This window comes from Lissotriton helveticus, chromosome 1_1 (genome assembly GCF_964261635.1).
Source record: "Lissotriton helveticus chromosome 1_1, aLisHel1.1, whole genome shotgun sequence".
In the NCBI taxonomy this organism is placed as follows: Eukaryota; Metazoa; Chordata; class Amphibia; order Caudata; family Salamandridae; genus Lissotriton; species Lissotriton helveticus.
In genome coordinates, this window is record NC_136057.1 from 1,284,189,161 (window position 1) to 1,284,215,023 (window position 25,863).

General features: G+C 47.9%; 1 protein-coding gene across 5 annotated transcripts in view; it reads right to left on the reverse strand.

Moving 5' to 3' along the window:
- Positions 1-25,863, reverse strand: part of CADPS2 (calcium dependent secretion activator 2) — a 2,489,915-nt gene that overhangs the window by 1,735,470 nt on the left and 728,582 nt on the right. For all 5 annotated transcript variants that reach the window (XM_078680818.1, XM_078680809.1, XM_078680789.1 and 2 more), the window contains exon 5: positions 19,871-20,107. In XM_078680818.1, coding sequence (XP_078536944.1) covers positions 19,871-20,107 — 237 coding nt within the window. The remainder of the gene's footprint in view (positions 1-19,870; positions 20,108-25,863) is intronic.

Below are 25,863 nucleotides of genomic sequence, written 5' to 3' on the forward strand. Positions count from 1 at the left end.
CGACTTCTCCTTCTGTTCGACAGAGAATGACTGATACTGTTGCTAGTCTTATATTTCCTCTCTTTGGGTCATCTGGTGTGACCCCTGATTCGGAGCGTAAACAGTCGCGTAGTCAACTGCCTGATTCTCGAGAGAGAGAGAGAAATGTTTGACCGTATGGCGCGTAAATGGGTTACCGATCCCACAAGATATGAGTTAGTGTCTGTTATGGATGTCTTCCGACAATGGGAAGCACCGAAGCAGAGATATGTTTTTGAGAAAATGTGTGCTTTTCTTTGTGAAGAATTGGAGGACAATGATTTGGAGTCCAATCCGCCTGAGTTGTGCCGTGTACGGTTCGAGTTTGCAAAGGGCACGATTGTGGGTTCCGATGTTGAGAGAGCAGTTGCGACATTGTTGTCATTTAGGAGTGAGGCTATCTCTCGGTCGTTGTTTGAACCTGATCCCTCTGCTAGAAGAAAAGCGCGACAATATCCAATGAGAGAAGTTCCTCCGGTATGGAAGGAAGAAGTACCTGCTGGCGCAAATAATAACCCCCCAGCTGTGCCAGCGCACTTTCAGCGTGTTTGGATACATGTTCCATGGAAAAGATCTGAAGTTCTGGCCCTTAAGCAGACATTACCTGACCCTCGTAAAAATCCTGCGGGGTATTACAAGGAATTATCTCAGACTGCAGATTCATGCATTATGAATTTAGCGGACATCGACATGTTGTTTGGGAATGTTGTTCCACGGCCTTTGTGGGGATTGATTCGTCATACGGATCATGCGCAAGAATTAGGTGATTCATGGGTTAATATTGTTGCTGCAGATGGCAGACAAGTAGGCGGTGCTAAACCTGAGCCTTTAGTAGCAGAACTCCCTGGTAAGATCGTTACTTACATGAAGACTTTAATGCCTGCGATGCGTGTAAATTGGGATAAATTGTCTGCATGTAAGCAGAAGAAAGAGGAGACCGTGTCTGATTTCTTCACTATGTTTGAGGAGACGTTTATCGACCACAGTGGTCAAGATATGAGTACAGAAGGTGGTCAACGGTTGTTCGTTGACAAGTTTGTGCACAATTTGCTTCCCGAACTGTGTAAGAAATTGAAAGATTCAGAGAGTTCTTGGGCCGTTTCCTCTTCAGCACAGATATTGGCTACTGCGCAGTATTATGAAAATAGGGATAAAGACGAGAAGGATAGAGCAGACAAGAAAACTAAAGAGTTAAAGACGAAGGTTCTTTTACAACAGGCGTATCCGCCTCGTAGTAACCAGCGTGATTATCAACAGCTTCCGCAGTTTCAGAGAAACTCGCAAAGGTTCAAGCCTTCTCAACCATGTTTTCATGTAGGTCCTAATCAGTGTGCATATTGCAAAGAAGAGGGACATTTTAAAAGTAACTGCCCTGCTTTATTGCAGCGTATGAATGGTGTCTCTAGCGCAAGAGGTCGAGGCATTTCACAAGCTCCTAGAGGTAGAGGACGTGGAAATTTCCCCCAGAACGCGCGTCCCTTCCCCCCTCAAAATTCAATGAATAGTTTTGATCAGCAGAATAACGCGTCTGGTAGGACGACTCAGTACTATGCTGATGACTACTATGCAGAAGACGAGAATATGGAAGGTAATGATTGCTAGGACGGCCATAGACGAAGAGAGGGAGTTGTTTCAGTTCCAGTAGATCAGAGTGGACCTTATGTTGAGGTGATTACATCTGGTGTGTCAGAGCCTTTTCTGCTGGATACTGGTGCTACAAAGAGTTCTAATATGCACTCTAAACTCTCTGGCGCACCTTTGTCTGGCGAAACTAATGTTTCAGTAGGTTTTTCTGGCGCCCCGGTTAGGAACCCGATTTCTAGTCCTATGTCCATTTCTGTTGGACCTTGTGAATTCGAAGCACCCCTTATTCTGATGACGGGCTGTGGTGAGAACTTGTTGGGATTGGATCTGTTGAAAAGATTGTATGCGACATTGTATTGTTCTCCTTCGGGAGTACAACTTACACTGGGTAAGAAAGTGGTCTCTCCTATGTATTTGTCGAAGGATAAACTTCCGACAGAATTGACTTCTCTTCCTGATTCTATTTGGGCTACTGGTCCTAATAATGTAGGTCTTTTGGAAATACCGCCCTATGTTGTGACATTGAAAACCAATGTTAAAATGCCACGCATTCCCCAATACAAGATCTCTAGTGAAGGTGAAAGAGCGTTACTAGCGATAATTTATGATCTGGATGAGAAAGATGTAATTGAGGAAAGAAGAGGTAACGTTTGCAATAGTCCTGTTCTGCCTGTTTTGAAACATACTGACCCTTCTCAGCCACCTGTTTACAGGTTTGTGATTGATCTTAGAGAGGTGAATAAAATCGTTGTGCCACAATTTCTAGTTGTTCCTGATATCACTGCCCTATTGACTATGATTCCAGCTACCGCGACTTGGTTCTTGGTGATTGACTTGAAGAATGCTTTCTTCAGCATCCCGATTGCCGAAGAGAGCAGGGATATTTTCTGTTTCTGTTTAGGAGGTTGAAGCTTTCGGTTCAAACGCGCTCCTCAAGGCTACTGTGAAAGTCCATCGATATATAGTCAGGCTTTAAAAACACAACTTTATACGATTGTTCTACCTGATGGCGCTACCCTTATTCAGTACGTCGACGATTTGCTAGTCGCTGCAGATACTGACGAGATCTATAAAGAAGCCACGTTGTCGTTTTTGCGTCATTTGTCTGATTTGCATCACAAAGTGTCTCTTTCAAAATTGCAATATTGACGACAAGAAGTGACCTACTTAGGTCATCTCTTATCGAAGGAGGGAAGGAAACTGACCCCAGAAAGAATTCAGGCAATTGCAAAATTGAGTGTGCCAATAACACAGAGAGAAGTGCGTGCTTTCTTGGGTATTACATCATATTGCAGACAATGGATACCGAATTTTTCTTTGCTGGCCAAACCTTTCGTAGCATTGACCTGTAAAGATACACCGAATCCCCTTCCGTGGTCGGAAGATTGTCAGAAAAGTTTTTCCGAATTGCGTGATGCATTGTGTTCGGCTCCTGTGTTGGGTACCCCCGACTACAGTAAGCCCTTTACACTGTATGTCCATGAGAAAGAAGGATGTGCATTGTCAGTGTTGACACAGTCTTTTGGGGACAAGCAACGTCCATGCGCGTATTTCTCGTCGACTTTGGATCCGGTAGCTAGAGCGTTGCCGAGTTGCTTGAGAGCCACAGCGGCAGCAGCTGTTTCTATTCGGCAGTCTGCTGGTTTAGTGATGAATAATGCATTGATTGTAATGGTTCCACATGCAGTGGACACTTTGTTAAACAGGACCAAGACACAGCACTTAACTAGTGCTCGATTGTCAGGTTACGAGTTGACACTTTTGGAGAGCCATGTGCACATAAAGAGATGCAACACGTTGAATCCAGCTACGTTGTTGCCGATTGTAACAGAGACAGATGCTTCTGAACAGCATGATTGTTTTCTCAGGACAGAAGAAGAAACGAAAGGGAGAGTAGATCTTAAGGACACTCCTCTTGTGAAGTGTGATGGTACCTTATGGGTGGATGGTTCATGTTTCAAGCTCCCGAATGGTGATACGACTGCGGCATATGCTGTTACGACTTTACATACGATTGTTGAAACTGCACGTATCCCACATAATTCAGCTCAAGCAGCAGAGTTGATTGCACTTACGAGAGCGTGTGTGTTGTCGAAAGGAATGAAAGTGACCATATATACAGACAGCCAGTATGCGTTTGGTGTGGCTCACAGTTTTGGACGCCTGTGGAAGGAACGTGGGTTCCTTACGTCTCATGGAGCTAAGATACAGCATGGTCACTTGGTGAATGAGCTTCTGGAATCACTGACCCTGCCGTTGCAAGTTGCGATTGTGAAATGTAGTGCACACAAGAAGGTTACTGATGATGTTGGTCGTGGCAATGCATTTGCTGACGAAGTCGCAAAAGAAACAGCAAGGGATGTGATGAGTCGAATGTATGTTGCAGGCCCTGCAAGATGGGTTGGTGACGTTGGAATGTGTGAAGATATGATAGAGAGTGTGAAGTCTATTCAAGCTGAAGCTACAGAGAAGTAGTTGAGTGTGTGGAGAGAAAGTACGGGTAAATTGGATGAAAATGGTTGTTGGGTTGAATTGTCAGAGCATCAACGATGGTTGTTACCCGATGCGTATGTGCTTGCAGTGGTTACAATGGCCCATGGAATGGCTCACATCAGTGTGAAAGGGATTTGTAAGTTGTTGGCTCCAGTATGGCAAAATGCTGGAATTCCTAAGTGTGCAGAGAATGTGGTCAAGAATTGCATGGTGTGTCTGAAATACAATCCTGGTAGGGGAACCCCAACTCCAGCTGGTCATTTTGCGCATCCTACGTATCCGTTCGAGGCTTTGCAGCTAGATTTCATCCACATGGAAAGGTGCAACAATTTGAAATACTTGCTCGTTGTTGTTTGTGCCTTTTCAAGATGGGTAGAAGCATACCCCCTGAAAGATAACACTGCCTTATCCACAGCAAAAGCCCTTGTCAAATAATTTTTCCCTAGGTTTGGTTTGCCGAGAATGGTCTGGAGTGATAATGGGAGTGAATTTGTGGGTCGAGTGATGAAGAAAGTATGTGAAGGGCTAGGAATCCAGCAAAAATTTCACGCTGCAAATCACTCCCAATCAGCTGGACTAGTAGAATGCTACAATGGCACTCTAAAACTTAAACTGGCCAAGATACAAGCGAGCTCTGGTCTTAAATGGCCCGATGCTTTACCATTAGCACTTCTATCGACAAGAATGACTGTGCATTCGCAAGTGGGACTTAGTCCATACGAGATTGTGTTTGGCCGCCCGGCCATCATATGGGGAGTCCCAAGGCCGACAAAATTCAGTGAAATTGAACACCCTGTACTGCTTGATTACTTGTATGATTTGACGGCTAAATTGTGTGTTTTACACCAACAGGTTCACGATACTCTGCCTCAGGTCTCTGAAGATCCAGGACACACTATCAACCCTGGTTCGTGGGTCCTTGTTAAAAACTTCCAGCGGACAAAGAATGATCAGCCCCGTTGGACCGGCCCCCATCTAGTCCTTTTGTCAACGAGATCAGCCGTTCGAGTGGAAGGAAAGAAGAACTGGATCCACGGCGTACATTGTAAGAGGGTCCCTTTGCCTCTGCCGTACGACCGGTGGGTCCAGGAGGGTATTGCTGACTCTGAGACTGAGACTGTGCCTCGGTTTTTGCCTTTCAGCGATGCACGTGTAAAGGGAACAAATTCTGAACGTGAAAGTGACAATCTTTTGCAAGAAGCTGTGCCACCGTCAATTCGATTGGACACTACAGAGTCTGAACTTTTGTTCCAAGACCAGACATTATCTGGAAAAAGCCGTTATAATCTGAGGCCGAGAACTATGGACAAATAAACTCCTTTTCTTTGCTATTTTTGAAAGTGCAGCTCTCTCATCTGAGAAACTTTTTTATTTTTGTTTTTCGAACCACCGTCCGGGTTCAGCTGTAGGGTCGCGGGCGACAAGTCTTTGGAGTGCAAGCCGAAGACACAAGGTCGACGGTTCTGGTTGGTCCTTAGGAGTTCCCTGGACTGACAGGCGCATTCCTTAGCACTAAACACCCTACCTCCGCAAGCAGCAAGGTTAGAGGATGGAGTTTTTCGAGATGGAGAGACCTGCCAAAGAGATGAACCTTAAAGCCAAATTGTGTATAATGATGACCAAGAAACGTTTTTTGATGTAATGCATTTTCATGTTGCTTAGTGTAATGACGTTTTTAATAGGATATGTTTTATTCTCTTTTCGAGTGACATTTGCACCCACTACACCGCCCATACCTCCTTCTACTGTTTCCTCACATTCTTTTCACCCTCTGCCTGAACACGAGTCTGTTAGAAGATTAGAATTTGCCAATAACTCCTTCGTTCAACTTCTACACCAACACCAATTAGTAGTGAACACGACTAACTGTTGGGTGTGTGGTCTCATGCCTCATACAACAGATAAAGGTATTCCTTATCTAGTCCTACCATTTAGTCATAATGGTTCTGTGTGGGCATACAGAACAATGTTCATTTATGCCCGTGAAGTCCACCCCTTACGTTCTGTGAAAGATAATCCGAAGAATAGTGCTCTGGTTAAGGGTATAGTCGACATGATTAAAGGAACTATCTCTTATGAGACTATTCCGAGAGATGAGACACTAGCATATATTGGATGGAACGTGACTGGATATGGAGTTAGTCTGAGTGAGAACCAGCGAGCAAAAAGATCCTCCCCGATTTGGGTCGTACCCCATCAGGGTCATCTATGTCTGCAAGGTAATGGGAAGAATCCCAGAGCTCAGCTAGGGAAGAGTATCTGCAATGAGACGTATGTCTTTGCGTCCCAGACTTCCCCTTCGTTCCTAGCAGCTAAGGGTACCTATTTCATCTGTCATGATAGAGCGTACACATGGTTGCCCCCTGACTTCTCGGGCACATGTTTTGTCTCGTTCCTGTTGCCTCCCACCTACACAGCTGCGGCAGATTACCACAAGACAAGGGTAGTTAGAGGCGTCTTCAGCAAGGAAGACACTGCAGGACAAGAATTGGGAAATTTCTTGAAGGGTTTTCTGCCGTTTTGGGGACCTATGGTTAACAGCAGGAACATAAGGCAACTGACAAGGGTGGTTGAGTCCACTGTAGTTGAAACTGCCGGTGCCCTTAGTAACTTGACTGCTGAGCTCCAGTCGGATCGTCTTATGACTCTTCAGAACAGAGTTGCGTTAGATGTCGTACTTGCAGACCGAGGTGGGGTATGTAAAGTGATCCAATCAAGTTGCTGTGTTTTCATTCCGGATAACGCTCCGACAGTGTACCAGGCCATTTCCAAACTACATAAGATCTCTGAATCTATACATGTCGATAAAGGAGATTGGTCGTTGATGGGATGGTTCTGGGAACTGTTATCCGTCTGGGGATGAAAACTTCTGATGGTCATTGGGATGATCTTAGCCATCCTTTTCCTGTTCTGTCTTTGTGTACATTGTGCTCCTACTATATGTGGCCTCTTTGCTACATCGTGCGTAAGGAAACCTGTATCGAGGGACGAGCTAAGTAATAGGATGATGCTACAGCAACATCTCAATGAATTTATAAATATAGACCTGGACTCAGATTAGCGTGAGTGTAGGTTAATTGCCTATGTAAGGGCAAAAGGAGGGTCTGTGGTACTGAAAATTCTGGACCCATGTCATAAACATCGTCGTATCATGACGATTTTGGTATCAGCAGACCGAAAATAATGAGTATGCTATATACGAGTATTTTCGGCGTATTCGAGTGACAAGATCACCCTGAAATCAGAGATTCCGTCCTGAACCCTCGGGTTCCATTTTGTGCATGGCAGCCATCTTGTGGTTGCCCTCACATAGGCCGATGACTAAGGCCAAAACGAGTCTTAAGGACACGTACATCTTTGCTGACTTTTGTGTGACCTGGGCAAGCTGACTCCACTGCCCGAAGCCAAACCTGTTCGGCCCGTTCCTTTCCCAGTGGCCGCTCGAGATTAGAATCAAGGCACAGCATACCATAAACCCTTCATTGCACACAACTATGTCTAATCTTACTCACACCTGTCTCTGTTCTTTACTTTATGGCTTGCTTTACGAGGAGGAGGTGCCCGATTTTATTAGGGGTCCGTCGATATCTGATGAAAAATGTTGGGCCTTGCCGGGTAATTGTATGTGGGCTGGACAAACTGAAAATGGGCTTGTCATCATGAATCTGCTTTTTCTTTGTCGTGAAAATATGTGAATGGTCAACTGTAAAATAAGGAATGTTTGCCTAAAGCATAATATTTTGTATAAAAAGGGATGGTTGGCTTTGTAAGATTGAGCAGTCTCCTGAGAATATACACTGTGTTGTACTTCTAGGATACCTGTTACTGGCTGCAGCCAATAAATTTGATCTTTGAAGTCACCAAGAAGACTCTGCGTTTCTGTAGTCTGAAACAGGAGAACTCGAAGTCTTTGGGTGTGTCCCCTGGCACCGCTGGGTTCTGAAAAACCCAGTACTTCACAGGCGCCGTTGATCCAAATGGTCTTCTAAGGGATGGTGGGCATCTTGGTGGAACAGCGCTGGTGCTTCCTCCCATGTAGTTATCTGGGCAGATTAGTCATTTTGTTTATAAGGCAGGTAGGTAAACCCCACTGTTAGGGGATTTTGTGAACCCTGAGGTAATTCATTGCTATCTTAAGGGATTAACATTTTGCTAATATCAAGGCAAAGGCATCACTCAATCAATCAGAGTTTATAAAACACAGCTACTCACCTGGGAGGGTCTCAAGGTGCTGGGACGGGAGGTAAGTGGGGGGCTGCTGACCGATCTGCGCTCTGGTGTTCAGTCGAAGAGCCAGGTCCTTTCTGAATTGGGTAAGCGACAGGGAATGTCTGTGGTGGGTCGCCACGGTGTTCCAGGTCTTGGTGGCAAGGTAGAAGAAGGATCTTCCTCCAGTTCTAGTCTTGTGGATCCGAGGGACGGTGGCCAGGGCCCGCTACGTCGAGTGGCGGTGTCTGATGGGGACGTGGAATGAGAGGCGGTGGTTTAGGTATTCTGGTCCTGAATTGTGGAGGGCTTTGTAGGTGAGGAGCTTGAAGGAGATCCTTTTGTTGACTGCGAGTCAGGGGTATTCTCTAAAATGTGCGGAGGTGTGGCTGCGGTGAGGGATGTCGAGGACCAGTCTGGCTGTGGCGTTTTTAAAGTTCTGAAGTTTTCTGATGAGTTTCTGGGTAACGCCAGTGTAGAGTGCTTTACTGTCGTCAAGTCTGCTTCTGATGAGTTTGTGGTTGAATGCTTTTCTGGATTCAGTGGGGATCCATCTGAATGTCTTTCTGAAACAGGTGGAGTCTGTGGAAGTATAATGAGGGGACGGCATTGATCTGATGGTTCATTGTGAACGAGGGGTCCATTATGATGCTGAGGTATTTTGCTTGGTCTTTGGGAGTGGGCGGGGATCCCAGTGTGGAGGGCAACCATGAGTTGTTCCAAGCTGAGGGTCCTAGGATGAGGACTTCAGTCTTGTCCAAATTAATTTGAGACAGCTGGGTTTCATCCAGGTGGCTCCTCTGTGGAAGTTGTTTCTGGCGGTTTTCGGTTCGTTGGTGAGGGAGAAGATAATTTTGGTGTCGTTGGCATAGGAGACGATGTTGAGTCCGTAGTTCCTGATGATGGTCGTAACGGAGTCAATGTAGTTGTTGTAGAGGGTTGGGCTCAGGGAGGGACTCTAAGGGGCTCTGCAACTGATCTCTATGGGTTCGGAGAGGAACAAAGGTAGTCTGATGCGCTGTGTTCGTCCGGTGAGGCATTGTGATACAGTGCTAAGGTGGAGCCTCTACCAGGGTCTATGGCCAGTACCTTGTAAGCTACTGTAGCTCTCCAGCTACCTCTGAGTAGCTCACCCGTGTGCAGCCCAGCCCATTAAACCAGAAAGCTTTTGCTTGTTTGAATTAATATACATATAAAAAAATTGAGATTATACAACACTAATAATATTAGTAGCTCTTAATGTTTTTCATTTAACTTTAGTAGCTCTCAGTACAGAAAAGGTTGGAGACCCCAGCTTCTAAACACTATTGAGTCTGATTGCCTGGCAGCTTTCATTATCTCACCCTTCTGCTGGATATAGTGGCCTGTCATAAGAACATCTGGAGTCAGGTTATTCTTGGCTTGATAGGCATGAAAGACCATGTAGGTCCAGCTCTATTGTGACATCTCCAGGGTCTGACAGAAGGGAACTGAAAAGATCCTCAACATATTGAGGAAGGTCCTGATCCAACATTGTCCGGTAGGCCCAGATACGAAAGTTGCTCCGGCAGGAAAAGTTTTTTCTGCCCTTCACCTCGTCAGTGATCCATTGGCACAGTTTTTCAAATTCGCTTATGTGTACGGTCAGTTTGGCTCCTTCACAAGCTCCTTTAGTAACGGGTATCACCAGGTGATCTGCTTGTGTATCAAATTTGTGGACAACATGATCAAGCTTGGTAATTAACTTGACAAAGTTCTGTCTCAAGAGGCCCATCTCTGCCTTGAACATTGCCATAATTTGTTGCATGCCACCCTTCGTGGATGGGGCATTAGCCTCAGTGGCTTGGGGGGAGTCAGTCCAGAGAAGTGTACTCTTACCTATCCCCTGGGAGGCCACCGCAGGCTGGGTTTCTGGACCAGCAAGTAATTCTTTATAGTGGAACCTCCACAGGGTCCTGTCTGATTTCGCCATCTGGCAGGTTGATCCACACCACCTGTAAGGAGGAAGTCAAGGTCTAGTTGCACTTCAAGAGGGCAAAATCAATCCTGCGGGGAAGTCACTACGCACGTATGGTAAACCCTCCCTCAATAGTCCCCGGGGTGTAAGAAGTACTTGATTGAGACCCCCAAAGCACATGACTGCTGGTGGAATTTGGAGACGCTGATGGGAAGTAGATTGCATACTCCAGCACAGGTATGACTCCGACTCACCCTTAGACGTGACCAGACTACTCTTCACCTGGCTCACCACTGGGGATCAATGCCAAGGGTCCCTACAGTTACCAAACAAATCCTTGCACCCAACTTCCACTCCTAAGGTAGCTCAGGTCTCTGTCCTGAAATCCAAGCCCAGACCCAGAACAATGCTGGTCTGAGGCACCAGGCAATGTGTTTACATGGCTGCCACAAGTCAGACTGCAGAAGTTCCAGCGAGAAATGTCATCACAGCCCCCTCCAAGGATGGCAGAAGTAGTCGGGAGAGGCCACCTCCTGTGATGTTTTTGGCAGCCCTCGAGAGTCGTCTGGACTGCGGCCTGTCACCCAAGCCATCGGATCCTCCAGGCATCAGGGGTGCTCACTACAATGGCCAGGGGCTAGGTAGAGGGAGGCCCTTTTTAAAATTCACAGGCCTGGCCGAGAGTCTGCATCACTCCTCAGATCCACAGGGCCTGCCACTCACAGCAGCCGCACCTTGCCTTGTCTACGCCCCCAGACAGCCGAGTCCTCACATGGTGCTATGGTTGTGAATCTGGGTGGCATTCTCAGTTGGCAGGGCTCTGCTCTTGTGATGGGGGCGGCCACCTCTTGAGTCATGAGGCCCAGACACCTCTTGTAAGTCTCTGAAAAAGCTAGGCGTGGAGGCCGTCCATCTTAGGTGTTGCCGGGGAGGGGGAGCACTTTCCTAAGATTTTCAGAGGCAAAAGGAGGCAGCTGAATCGGACTAATGGCTCCTCCAGGTGCTAGGGCATTCTCCTCCCCCCACCACAGTCTGGGCTACTCACTCTAGGGAATAACAAATTTCACATTGAAGTAGCCCTCACTATATACCAACCCCCAAGACAGGGAGACCCCCAGCCAATGGACAGATTCTTCCACACTCTGCCAATCCCCCAAGTCTCGACGAAAGTTAAGAAAGACCTAGAACAAAAGCTAAGACCGACCGAGGTAAAAAAAGCGATAGGAGCATTAGCCAGAAACAAAGCCCCAGGGATGGACCGCTTCCCCTTGGAGTACTACAGTACCTTCTCGACTCACTTAATCCCACGGATGGTCACCATGTTCGATGACGCGCTTGAGGCGGGGGTCTTGCCGAGATCCCTCAGGGTGTCGATAATAGTTACATTCCTGAAACCACACAGGGACCCCACGCTCCCGTCATCCTATAGACCGATCACGCTGCTTAATACGGACTGCAAAATCTTAGGTAAAATGCTAGCGGAGAGATATGCCCAGGTCCTAACCCAGTTAGTCCACCCAGACCAGTGTGGGTTTTTTCCAAACCGCAACACGTCCCACAACCTCCGTAGACTATTTCATATCCAGGACACGACACGGGAACGGTTCCCTAACGCAGCCTGCCTCATATTAGATCTCGAAAAGGCATTCGACACTCTCTTATGTCCGTACTTATTCGAGGTCCTCAGAAAGAACAACATTGGCCCAAGCCTGGCAGCATACACAAGGCTCCTATACACGCGCCTCACGTCCCGAGTCCGGTTGGGCACCTACATCTCATCAGAGTTCGCGGTGGAGAGAGGGACTAGGCAGGGGTGCCCGCTGTCACCCCTCCTATTCGCCTTAGCGGTCGAACCCCTAGCAACACGCCTACGACAAGAAGGCGAGGAATGGGGAATTCCCCTAGCGCACACATGGCACTGTGTGTCCTTATACGCGGACGACCTCTTAATCTATGTTCGGGACGCTACCAGCGACCTGACCTGCATCTGGAAAACACTGGAGGACTTTGCGGACATCTCGGGCCTCAAGGTCAACTGGGGGAAGTCCTCGTTGTACCCGCTAAGCCCCCGTATGGCCCCATTCGAGGCCCGAATAGGCGCCCGGTCACTTGCGTGGAATGCAGAGGCCCCCCGTTACCTGGGAGTGCGGTTGTATCACACCCCAGAGGACCTATACGAGGGAAATCATCGTAAAACCCTATCTGGGCTACGGTCAGCAGTGAGCTGTTGGAAAACGCTACCGCTAGCACCTATAGGCCGAGTGGCCCTGGCAAAAATGATCATGGTCCCCAGGCTATTGCATCATTTCGTAAACCTCCCAGTGGTTCCGCCACGATCGTTCTTTAAAGAACTGAACAGTCTCCTAACGGAGTTAGTGTGGGGCGGGGGACGGCGACGAGTAGCGCTATCCACACTTTACCTGCCTTCCACGGAGGGAGGATTGGGAGCACCGGCCTTCGAGGCGTACTTCTTGGCGGCCCAGCTCCAATGGCTGTCATATTGGACGGCAGGGTGTCACATAGGGGAGACCATCACTGCAGACGGCCCCACGCCACAACCAGCTATCCATCGGATGCTGCTGCCAGGTACTAAACCGATACGTACTCGGCCCCTACAGCTGTCCATAGCCCGCACCTGCATGATGCGTATTCACCGCATGTCCAAAACACAGCCGCCGTACTCACCCCCACTGCTACTGGTGGGCTTCCCACGAGGAGACACATACTACACACAGGGAACACTTCGAGTCTGGACAGAATTGTCAGTCACGGAGATAGAATCATTCTTCGAAGAGGGGCAGTTGAAAACATACGTTCAGATGATGGAGCAATATGATCTCCCCCCCGGGCAATTCTTACTCCACAGGCAACTAATAGATAGCAGTCGTAAATACTGGAATCCTGACACAGGGGAGCCCACGCCACACCCAGTGATACACACGATCTTACACATGGGAGTGGGGCGACATCTGGTCACTTGGCTTTACAAGGCAGTATGTACACTCCTCCTCCCATCCCTTCAACCCTTACGTCAGAAGTGGGAGACGGACATAGGCAGAGTGGTCCACGGCAAAGAATGGAACATAGCCCTGGAATACCCCAAAAAAGTATCCAGAAATGCAAGATTCCGTAACATACAATTCAACATCCTCCATAGAGCCTATCGCACACCACGCCGACTGCATCGCTTCTTTCCGGATACACACTTTGCTTGCCCCCGATGTCAAACCCCGGAGGCAGATTTTAAGCACATGTTCTGGGATTGCCCCACACTCCAAGGGTTCTGGGGTAAAGTCCATTGGACCCTCGAAGAGGTTACTGCCATCACAACCATATCCACATGGGAAGCATGCGTGCTCGGGATCTTCCACAGGCGGAAAACCGAGAAAGTGCAGTATTGTTTCCTCTCACTGGCCATTCTCTTGGCAAAACGGGGAATAGCTATGCATTGGAGGACCCCCACGGGACCACCGGAAGCGGCCTGGATAGGCGCCGTGCATAAATGGGGTAAAGCAGAGGAGGAGATACTCCGGGAGGAGGAAGTGAGGGGGCACCGCAAACACCCTATATCCCTAGACTGAGCCCAGTTAATGTACGGATTTACACAAGCAACATGTCCCCAAGAGTCACCGACGGCCTCGCAGTCCCAGATCCGAACAGCCACACCAGCCCCTGCACCTCAATGACACAGCCACAAAACTACCGGAAAATCGTAAGAGGCTGCACCCTGCGACCCCTGCTATCCGGCGCGCGCCACTGACTCCCCGCACGCTGTCGTACTATACAACCTAGGAACATGGACGCCCCACCCCGGCGCAGCATATAACCCCCCGCTTCCCCCCTAGACTCCTCCCCACCCCACCAGGTTCACCCCAAAGGTTAAAAAAGTTAGAAAGTTTGGACTGGAGGGGGTATCCCCCCTACCAATGGTTTATTGGAAAGACCTATAGACAAAGACGTCAGGACGACACATGCAGGCACAGATCATGGCGACCTCGTTGGCACTATTTGAAACGATTGAGTAACAATCAACTTACCATAAGGTCACCACCACGTTCAGAATGGTAGACCGCTCACCACGGACAGTTTTTGCTCTTCTCAGGGGTAAGCTACTGGCCCTGCAGGGGACTATATGGTAAACATGAATGGACCGAACAGCTTGGTATGTTCGATCAACACATGATTATTGTATGGGGAAGGCTACTCAGCGTTTCCTGATACAGTGTACTTATGGTCATGCACTACTGTACCACATAATCACTGTTATGCTGGTTATAAAATGCAAACAAAAACCCGATAAACAAATTTAAACAAAAAAAAGAAGTAGCCCTCACTATACGAAGCAAGGCAAGGATGGGTCTGCAAGGGTCCCCACCGAAGCCAGTCCCCCCTCCATCTTGCCTTTCAACAAGTTAAACCTCAGGGAATGACCTCGAAGAATAGTACTATATTTCCAAACATTTTCTCAGGTTATAACATAGTTAAAATGGTGCAGGCCTAGAAAGAAGGTAGTTTATGGCAGAAATGAAAAATAAAATTTTCAGTCTATAATAAAGGATCATAAAAATTCAATATGGCGTACACCACCTATCGGACAATGGAGGCAGAATGATTTCATAATCAAACCTAAAAAAAAGACAACAAAGCTTTTTTAGATTTTTAACAAAGGACTTGCAGATCAGCTGTTTGTACAGCACTCTATAACATGTCTGTGTTTTATAATTGTAAATGCACATAAGCAGGGCCTAATCAAAAGTGCACACTGATCGCAGGAGTATGGTAGGAGGAAGTTGGGAACGGCGATGGCGAGAAAGTCTCTTCTCCAGACTGAACATCCAGTACCAAATCAATTTTAAAAGATTATGCATCGAATAGGCTACTTTTTACTGATGCACAAACCTAACGGGCCTTTATGAAAATAGGAGGGCTTGTGTTTGGGAGAAGAATCTACCCTATCAGGGAAAAAATAAACAGTTTGCTTGGTGGACCAATAACAATTTGAGGGAGGCTCAAATGGATGGGGCAGCATCAGGAAAGAAGGGGAGAGGTCATGGTACTGGACAAATAAAGTCTGGGTTGTAAGGGAGGCCCAAACAAAGCCAAAGGGAGAAAATACTAAGGAGTTTCCAGGTGAGTTGCCAGCTAGGGAAGATCATTTTAGCAACAAGCTAAACATCTGCAGACCGATATGTCATCCAAAACAAATGTGGATAATAAATATTAAAACAACTGTACGGTTCAGACTTACTCTACTGTAAGGAAGTCCAGCATCAGGGACTGTGGTAGAAAAGTGGAACAGATCCTAATGCCAGAACAACCTTGGCCAGTCTTTATGGCTAAACACAAAATTGAGGGGGGCAGAAGCAGCAAACACTCGCATTAAGATCATCGTGAATGGGGGAGGTGAAAAAGAGATTCCAGGAATCCTTCACAAGTGGACGGAGAGTAACCCTGGCCCCCTGAGAAAATCAGATCCTCAAGCAGTAGGCTAAAACTGCAAGGGGAAAATACATGGTAATGCAGTAGTTGATGATGTGGAAAGCCACAGCAGGCACTCAGACCTCTTCACTTACTTGGCAGAGCCTTACCCCGGACATCCTGCAAAAATAGAAGGGATAAGTGTTCAAAGAGATATAATGAATTGGGTACTTTAAAAAACAGAGGCCTCTGCCAGTACCTGCCAGACACACCCTGGCTGTTGTTATTGGCATTACATCTGGGATCGGGCCATGGCAAGTACTTAATCATAGGAAATGGTGACTTCACAAGATACCATATGGAATCTCACAGCAGGGAATGGAAAACATAAATTACCTGAAGAATGGTGAATAAAGAATATAACAGTTTTTGTAAGTGGCATGCAAAGAAAAGAAAGGAAGAGCTAGACAACATGGATGACAATATGATGTCAATCTGAGGAGAATAGAAAGGAAGGAACCAGACAAAGGGCCATGCTGGTGAAATTCCATCAATATTACTCCATGGAAAGTTTCCTCATTGAACAATGAAAATTTGGAATAATATCTGCAAATGAACCATTTCAAGCTCTATGGGCTATTGAATACCTTAACATCAAGACCAAACTCCTTCACACTAGGCACAGACCTGACTAATAGTTATCAAGACACCAACTGTTCCACAGTCCAGTTTTTAAGCCAGTTCCCCCAGGAGTTTGCCAGTGCAAAGTTGGTAAAGGTGATGCCAGAGGCTTTGAGGGGCCATGAATTTTGAGAAGGATTTGTAAGTGATGTTAATTCTCATAGTTAAGGCAGAAGCTAAAAATGAGCAATCAAGTTATAAACTGGAGTTAGATGTTTATGACATGGAGGCTGAGTAATGCGTGTCTTTACATTTAGCATGTTGTTGGTGTTAAATAAGCCCTAACTAGACCTGTGACATTATGGTCAAACATGGTTACTCTTGTATAGCAGACTGGGTGAGAATTAGTTAATTTTACTCTTAATCAGACAGTATTTTGAAAATTAAAGTTTGGTGTTAATTGCAACGGTCTTGGGACAGAGGTACTAGATGTTATAATGCTTGTTTTTTTCAGAGTTTGAATAATTTTAAATAGGACACTGTTGGACCGGGCAAGTTGCAGGGTCACCTCCAGTTTTTTACCTTCTGTTGCTGTGCCTGTTTTTGTTAGCTTTAGGACTCTGTCACTTTTTCCCAGCTAACCAGTGGGAAAGTTCTTGTGCTCTCTCTCTAAAACATGGTACAATTAGCAAATACCTCATTGACACATTTACTAAATGGTTACATATGTACACAGGGCATGTATTTAATTACGAGTGGGCCTGCAGCACTCATTGTACCACCCACTAAAATAGCACTTTTAAAACATCTGAGGCCTGCCTCAAACTGTAGTGCAGTTTTAAATGTTTTCAACCTGGCAAAATAAAACTTTTGTCAGGCCTAAACCTTCCTTTTAATGCTTCTAAGTCATACCTAATGTATGCCCTAAAGGCTAGCAGGAAAGTGTGCTTTGTATTTAAAAAATAGGACATGTGTACATAGTTTTATATGTCCGGGCAGTGAAAAACTCCTAAAGTTGTTCTTAAGGTCTAGCTCTTCGATTGACTAACACTGGGTGATCCTAATACATATAATGAGTGCTAACATTAGATTTGGAGCAGATAGAAATATGCTGTTTACACTCAAATAAACTGTGATTTAAAATCCTCTTTGATGGAAAAAGTTGGATTTTAAGTTACAATTGTGAAAATATCTCTTGTAGATAGGCAGCATTTTCTTGTCTCGTAAAAGTGTGGCCCCTGCTAGTGTCCTGAGTCACATGAATGTGAATGTCCCTGTTGTTGGGGTTTCTGTATTGCTTCCTGACAGTAACACAAAGGCGGCTTAGGTGTGGACAGGATGGCTGGGGAAGGGCTGTGTCCAACCTCACTTACACTTTAAAAGGCTTGGTCTCATGCACACACAACGTAATTTGACACAATGCGTGACCTGCCTTTTGTCACGACTAGACAGTTTGGCCCTCCCACTCCACATCAGAGCCTCCTCCTCTCCCCTTGAATTTTTCAGGAAGCTGAAGACCTGGCCTACCAATTAACCAACCTAGCATATACAGGGCTAGGCACACACACCTCCTTAGAGCAAGATACACTTGTTAGTGGTCTTTACAAATACACCTAACATAACAATGGCAAAGAACTTGACAGATGTGAGGGGTAACACAGGGAATCCCCCGCACAACAACTGACACCAGGTATACATACTGTACCTCCAGAGCCGCTCAGCAGTACACTCTTGGACCTGCGTAAGATTCAGAAGGACTGCCCTGCTACTAAAAATGACAGCCTGCTGCCCTACTGTCTGAGAAATGAAGATTGGACCTGCTTCTTGGAACCCAGGGCCACCAGAGTGACTGCAAGAACTAGTTGGCTAGCCTCGTCAGTGAGCTATAGAGACAAAACAAGCTTCAGAGATAACGCCTCATTGCCTAACTCAAGGTTTCATTGGAACAGATGGAGCGGGATGCAGCCCGGTGTGGTACGTCGCATTGCAGCACCTCGCTACTCCTGACCAGCGACTACACCGGAATTGGCACAGCATTGCAGTCCAATGCAGGACCTCACATCATAGCACCAGGGACAAAAAGGTACAAATCCCAGCAGACAGCCCTGGTGCTGAACCCAGTTTGCACTTCATCACTGTCAGTCTGAACTTGTGACTGTGACTGCAGGTAGCACTTTCTGTTTCAATGTGCTAGTTCAACTTAAAATTCTGAAAGTAAATATCTCTGATTTTAATCATTGGATTTGCCATTCTGGCATAATTATTAAAATGTACTCTATTTTTCTTAATTGTTTTGGGACTTTTCTTGTGTAGTGTTTTGACTTCATTACTGATTATGTGCTGCATAAATACTGTACACATTGCCTTTAAGTTAAGCCTGACTGCTTTTGGGCCGAGCAACCAGAGGGTTAAGCAAAGGTTAAATTAGTGACTTTTGTGGTTCATTCCGACAAGGATTGTGGTTTTTGCCTGAGTGGGGCTTCCACCCCCTTCAACCAATAACCCAATTGTTTTACAGACATTAAGGGGGTCATTAGGATGACGGGCAGACTTTGTCCGTTCGTCATCCTAGTGGTGAAAGGGACCGGCCGCCATTAGGGTGGGGGCCCCGTGGCCAGCATTAGGATGCGCCCGCCACAGTGGCGGGCGCATCCAGCATTCCTACCATTGTGGAGGGTGGTGCACTCAGCATCGCCCACCAAACTGGCAGGAAGGCATGCTGTGCACTTCCATACACAGCATGGCAGGCACCGGGCGGTGCCTGCCATGCTGTGCATGGAACTGCTGGGAGGTACCATAGGTACCCCCCAAGTGCACCCCCCACCCCCCTGGAGTCCATGTGGGCCCCCAAAGCAGACTCTGCATGCCTTTCCGTGGCAGCACAAGCCCATACTAATATGGCTAGCGGTGTCTGATAGACACCGCCACCACCGCCACCATATAAACCCTTTTCCGCCCGGTCGCAAGGCGACTGGGGCGAAAAAGCAGCGGACGGTCTTTCCGTCCGCCGCGGACCCCCCAGTCATGTTAATATGGCGGGGGGTCTATGCAGCAAGGATGGCGGGCGGATTGCCCCCGCCAGGCCGGTGGTGGCTACTGCCAGCCTGGCGGGGGCAATCCGCCCGCCATCCTAATGGGGCCCTAAGTGTTAACTCCCAAAAGTGCAGTGACATTTTAGTACATTATGTTTCTTAACCCTCTGGTGTGTGCAGCAGGAAGATGGCCTTAAAAAGGGCAGATTTATTCAACATCATTCCTCTTATCTGCAGAGTCAAATGAATGAAGCCCCGTTTCTTGAGCAGATATGCGATGACATTAATTTTCTGATTTATAATACATTTTAAGGCTTAATTCCCAGCCCAAATCTTCGTTATTTAAAGTAAACATAATGTGTTTAAATTCTGTTTAATGGTGTAGGATTGCATCCTTCTGCTGACCTGCTTTTTAGCTCTAATCACTTACGGCATGCAAGTAACAAACGCATCGTTCAACCAATGGCACCTCTGTTTAGACAACATGAATAAGCACAGCCATTTCATTTGATGTTGACATTTGAAAAGATCAACAGAAAAATACATACAAACATGCACTTACCTCCAAAGTGAAAGACAGAACCACATCCGATTTTGAAAGCTGAGTTTCATTTTCATCACCAATATCCAGAAATGCAGAATTTTGGGATCGCTTCAATTTTTGCAGCTTAAATTCTGGACCGCCTTTGGAAACTGGAAGACTCTCCAGATTTGCCATTAAGAGATTCACTGATGACTTCAGCTCTTCTATGTACATGTTCTCCATCTCTTTTGCAACAAATTTTGGAAATTTTCTTTCCTGAACATCAATGGGGGAAAATGTAATTAAAATCCTTCCAGTGTGCCATTTTATTATTTACATGCACAAAGTTCTAAATTCTGTAGGAAACAACTGTTGGGTCAATGGGAAGACAACGTGTAAGCTTGCATCATTTTGAAATAGACAATCAATATATAAGTAGAATAAAACGAGAGTGAGTATTTCTATAAAGTCCATAAATCATGGCTTAAAGTGTAGCACGTCTTTGTTAATGCAGTATTACACCATTTTAAATAAACAAAATGCCACAAAATACGGTGATGTTCGTTTACTTTCGGGTCCTTTGACAAAAAAAATCTTATTTAAAACAGGCTGCCTTTAAAATTCAAGTATATTATCCAACTGTTAAAGAGCACATTACGGTTCTCCAACAAGATTACGAAGTATATACCTTGCCTTTTCCACAAAAACTAAAAAATATATAATTCTAATAAAGGGAGGCAACCTGGTCGGCGGCCTATGAATGCAAACTAAAACGTGTGTATAAATATCCCGGTCTCACATGTTTAAAAAGTATGTAAGGTTCTTTCATCAGTCAAGTAGTTTGCACAAAACAGAAGAAACTCTATATATTCTCAGAATACCATGGTTTTAGATTGTCTTGAAAAAAATATGGAAAGTGGTTGGAAGATGGTAGAATATTTCCAACAGCGTTGTGCCAATTAATATAGCTGTGTCACCCCAATCAGCATTTTTCCCTTGCAAGGAAGAAGAAAGGAGAGTACGTAAACTTCCGTTAACATTCTTGAGTGGTACAGTGAAACTAAAAGTTTCGACGGAGTATTCCAGTTTGAGCTCTTTCCTGCCAAAATGTGTTATTGGGCTACTGAAGTCCATATAGGGTATCCCATTTATTGCATTCTTATTGCCATGCTCATCCCAAGATGTCACCAGTATTAATGAAGGGTGGTTGACTCACGATTAGCAAATTACCACCCTCTGTCTAATGTTTATCCAAAATATCCTTACCAGAACAATTGCAATGTTGGTTGATACCTCTTGTCCTGCAACACTGGAGCACTTACACACAATCGACACCACCACAACAACTCTGACAGCGCCCGAAAAACTACACTGCCTCCTGCTCAATGCCTAATTGCTCTGCAAACACGCCATTGAGATCTAGGACACCATCACCCCCTCACCCTGTACGTCGTCTTCCTCACTGAGATTTGGCTCAACCCGGCATCTGTACCCGACATCACCACAGCCATGCCCAACAGCTACAAGATTGCATACCGGGACTGCATTAACAAGCATGGAGGTGGATTCGCCATCAACCACAAAGAAACCATCCACTGAACCACTGCCACACACATCACCACCCCGATCATGGAACACCTCAACTTTCAACTCAAAACAGACAGCAAAACCCCCATCAGAGGCACCCTCACCTACAGTCCTCCAGGACCATGCCCCAGTTTCTGTGATGCCATCCCAAATTCACTGCACTGCAAGCCTTCAATAACGAACACAAAATCTTCATCGGAAACCTCAACTTACACCTCGACAACCCCAACAACACGAACACAGCAAACTTCCTCGAAAGCATGAACAACATCGGCCTCACCCCAAATAGTTACCGACCCTACATACAAATGCAGGACACATGCAAGACCCTCTCTTCACAGCCAGCCACAAGGTCAAGCACAGCCATCTCATCTAGCTCACATGGATTGACCACTCTATCATCCTCACCTTCACAGCACCACCACCAAGTGTCTTCAAGGAGTTCTCCAACCCCCCAGAACATCATCACTGCTTCCAAAGTGCTCTGCGACACCCTGGAAGACTTCTTCCTGGCAAGATGTCCACCATCTACAAACACCTTGAACCCGAACCCACCGCCTCCGACATTACCAGCCTCCTCGCTCCCACAGACATGAACTCCAACCTCTGGATCACCAACTCACCATTCAGAGAACCATTGCCATCATGTTCTCAGTCCACTCAGGAGCACCCATGGACCCCTTTACCATTCACATGTTCAACCTCAGAAACAAGACTATTGGCAAAAAACTCACAGCCATCTTCTTTGTAAAAACAATTTTTATTGGCAGTCAAGTACGAAATTAGTACAGTACAAAGGAGAAAACAATATGGTATTAGCCGATAAGTCAGGATAACACTACAGTTCCGACAAGACACCTTTTATATAGAACATTCCCCCAAACCGGTCCCTCCCTGTGACCCACCCCCCTAGACAGTGTGCCGTAGTCTTCTCTCTCAATCATCCAAGTGCTAACATAGTCACTTCCTTGGTAGGAACCGTAGTAAAAGGTAAGTAGCGCATATCAATGGGGAATCTGATCTCTCAGAACCTCTATCGTTACTTGTAAGTAGTGTGTGCCTCGCTGGAAGTGGGGTGCTCCTTAAAACAGTGCCCCTACCGTGTCACCCCTCCCTCATCCTCGCTCAGTTCGCTCTCAGGCTGCTGGAGCGCAACCACCAGGGCCTCCCACGCTCTAGCCACCTCCAATGCCTTGTCATTATCTAGGCGCCTGGCCTGTCGCAGCCGCAAAGCGCTCTCCGCTTTCGCCCACCGCTCCAAAGTGGTCCTCCAACGCAAGTAGCTGGGTCCCTGGCTAGATTTCCAGTGCATGGTGATCTCTCGTTTGGCTAGTATCAAGCCCAAATCGTAAAATTTACTGGTAACGCGAGTACGGGGGTGTGAGGGAACCATAACAATAGGCAGGCGCCCATTTCGGCATCGATCTGCCGGTCCGTGACAGCGTTCAGGCAGGTCATCACCGCCTCCCAGTAACCAGCCAACTTACCGCAGGTCCAAAACATGTGCACGAAGTCCGCTTCTGCTGTCCTACATCTAGGACAGAGCGAGGATGCACCTTCGAAATATTGCGAAATCTTAATTGGCGTTAGGTACGCTCGGTGTAGGGTGAAAAACTGGATCAACTGGAACCTGGCGTTCCTAGTGCCCTTCCATGCCCGCCACAATAGCTGCGGCCATGTCGACTCAGGGATCGGTCGCCCGATATCCCCTTCCCACTTGGCTCTCAGTCCATCCAGGGGCCGTAGGGTTACAGTCGACAGCCTCCGGTAAAGGCAGGTGACGGCCTTGTAAGTGCCAGCAGCCATGACCACATATTGACAGCATTCCGAGGTCGGCGGCTCGGTGAGCCCACTCTTCCAGTGTCGGCGAATACCGGCCACTAACGAGGCGTGTAGCAGATAGTCACCTCTCGGGAGATCGTAAGCGTCCCGCAACTCTTGAAACGTGAGCAGTGACCCATCTTTGTAAAGATCGCCGATCATCTGCAAGCCAAGCTCCTCCCATGTCGCCAGTGCAGACCAGTCGCCGCCGTGTGGAAAGGCCGTGCTCATCCCTAGCGGGATCTCAGGAGCATAAGGGCGAGTGGCACCGGAGCGCCTGTGGCAACGAAGCCAGCAGCTACGAATCGTACGTTCCTCCATTGTGAGCTGGGCGAGGTCCAATTTCTGGCCCAGGATTATAAAGGAGATGACGTGTCTCGGGAATAGTCTGCCCGCTACTCCCTCTGGACCTCGGAATTCCAAAGCCACTGCCTGGGTGAGCCACTGCAGTTGCGCCGCCAAGTAGTACCATTCGAAGTCCGGGGCCGCAAGTCCCCCGTCTGCCCTAGGGCGCATCAACGTGGCCAGTGCAACTCGCCGTCTGCCCGACCCCCAGATGAACCCAGAGGTTAGGGAGCGGAGTCTGTTAAAGACCGACGCAGGGATCCAGATCGGCAGAGTGCGAAACAGATATAGCAATCGGGGAAGTGCTACCATCTTCAGTAACGCCACTCGTCCCGCGACCGAAAGCAGCATCGTCCGCCAGAATCCCATGCAGCCCTGCAAGCTCCGAATTTCTCTGTTGACGTTACCCTCTAAGAGGGCCAACGGCGAATGGTAGATGTGCGTACCTAGATAAGGGAGGCAGTGGTATTCCCATCGTAGTTCGCCCTCCGGTTGGGAGTCATCCGTCCCCGGCGCCAGCGGGAAGAGGCAAGATTTCCCCCAGTTGACTCTCAGTCCTGAAAGGCGGCCAAAATCCGACAGCAAGCGCTCGGCCCCACGCAGGGAACCGCCTGTGTCCGCCAAAAACAGCAAACAGTCGTCCGCATAGAGAGAGATGTAGTGGGTGTCGGCTCTTAGAGGAAGGCCTGCGTACGCTTGACCTATACGGGCGTGAGCTGCCAGTGGTTCAATAGCGAGCGCAAATAACAGGGGGGACAGGGAGCACCACTGTCGGGTCCCCCGACCTACCGCGTAAGGGGCAGAGATGGTGGCCCCCGTCTTGACTCGGGCAGTGGCCGCGGCATAAAGCAAGGCGGTCCACTTTACAAAGCACTCGCCCAGTCCAAAGGCCTCCAGTACCCGGAGCAGGTATGGCCACTCAACACTGTCAAAGGCTTTCTCGATGTCAATCGAAAGGACAGCGGCACCCGGGCGAGCAGCGGCATCGCCCCCCATGATCCGAAGCAGCCGGCGCACACAGGTGGCGGTGGTGCGCTGGGGAATAAAGCCCGCCTGGTCGCAGTGTACCAAGGTGCGCATGTGGGCCAGAAGCCGCGTCGCAAGGATCTTGCTCAGGATCTTATAGTCCATTGTGAGCATGGAGAGTGGGCGGTAGGCCGAACGGCAGCTCGCATCGCCGTCACGCTTCAGTAAGGGTATCACCAGAGCCTCGCGAGTAGACGCTGGTAAGACCCCGGTGTCCCAGGCCTCCCGATAAACCGCCTGCAATCGCGGAATCAGTACATCCGCGTAGGCTGCATAAAATTCAATCGGCAGCCATGTGTCTGATGGCCATTCTGATCTCTCCTTCAGAGATATCCCCGCCCAGGCGGTTCGCGTGTTCCGGGTCGAGCCGGGGCAGCTGCGCTGCTAACAGGAACTCTTCCAACTCCACCGGGGCACCCGGCATCCTGCTCCTATAAAGGTGCGCATAATACGTGAGGAATTGATCGTTGATCTCCGACTGTGTATAAACCATGTATCCCTCCGGGGCGGCCAGCGCCACAATCGGAGTGCCACGGGTCCCAGGACTGGCCAACCACGCCAGCAGTGAGCCCACCTTGTCACGCTCAGCATGAGCACGAACAAGAAACTCCTTATAGTCAAAGCAGCGCAGCTTTTCCATTGCTGACGCTACTTCCTCCCGTGCGGCCGAGACCGCCCTGTGAGCCTCAGGAGTCACGTGGTTACGCCGTTCCTCCTCGCGCAAGCGGCCCTCGCTTCGCGCAACATCCTGCAGGAGGGTCTTACGGACTCCCGCGTTAGCCGAAATACAGACACCCCGAATTACCGCCTTAAAGGCGTCCCACTCCAGCGCCCTACTGGAGGCCGTGCCCACATTAGCATCGAAATAGCCTTCCACCCCAATGCGTACATCGGCCTTAAATGCCGGTTCCTCCAACGCCAATGGGTTTAACCGCCACGTCGGGACAGCTTGACGTCGCCTCATCCATTGGACCACTACCAAGCAAGGGTTATGGTCGGATATCGTCCTAGCTAAGTATTCGCTGTGGCGGACCAAGCATTGAGCGTCCGGTGAGCAGAGAATGCTGTCAAGGCGAACATGCAGATCGTGTGGGGGGGGGAGTAAAAGGAGAAATCCCTCTCTGTAGGGTGTTGGGTCCGCCATGCATCGACCAGGCCCCAGCTACTTTGCCACTCTCTCCTACTCTTCGCTAGTCTGTGAGCTGCCGCCTGCGCCAGTGGTGGGTGACATCTATCTAATTCCACGTCCAGTA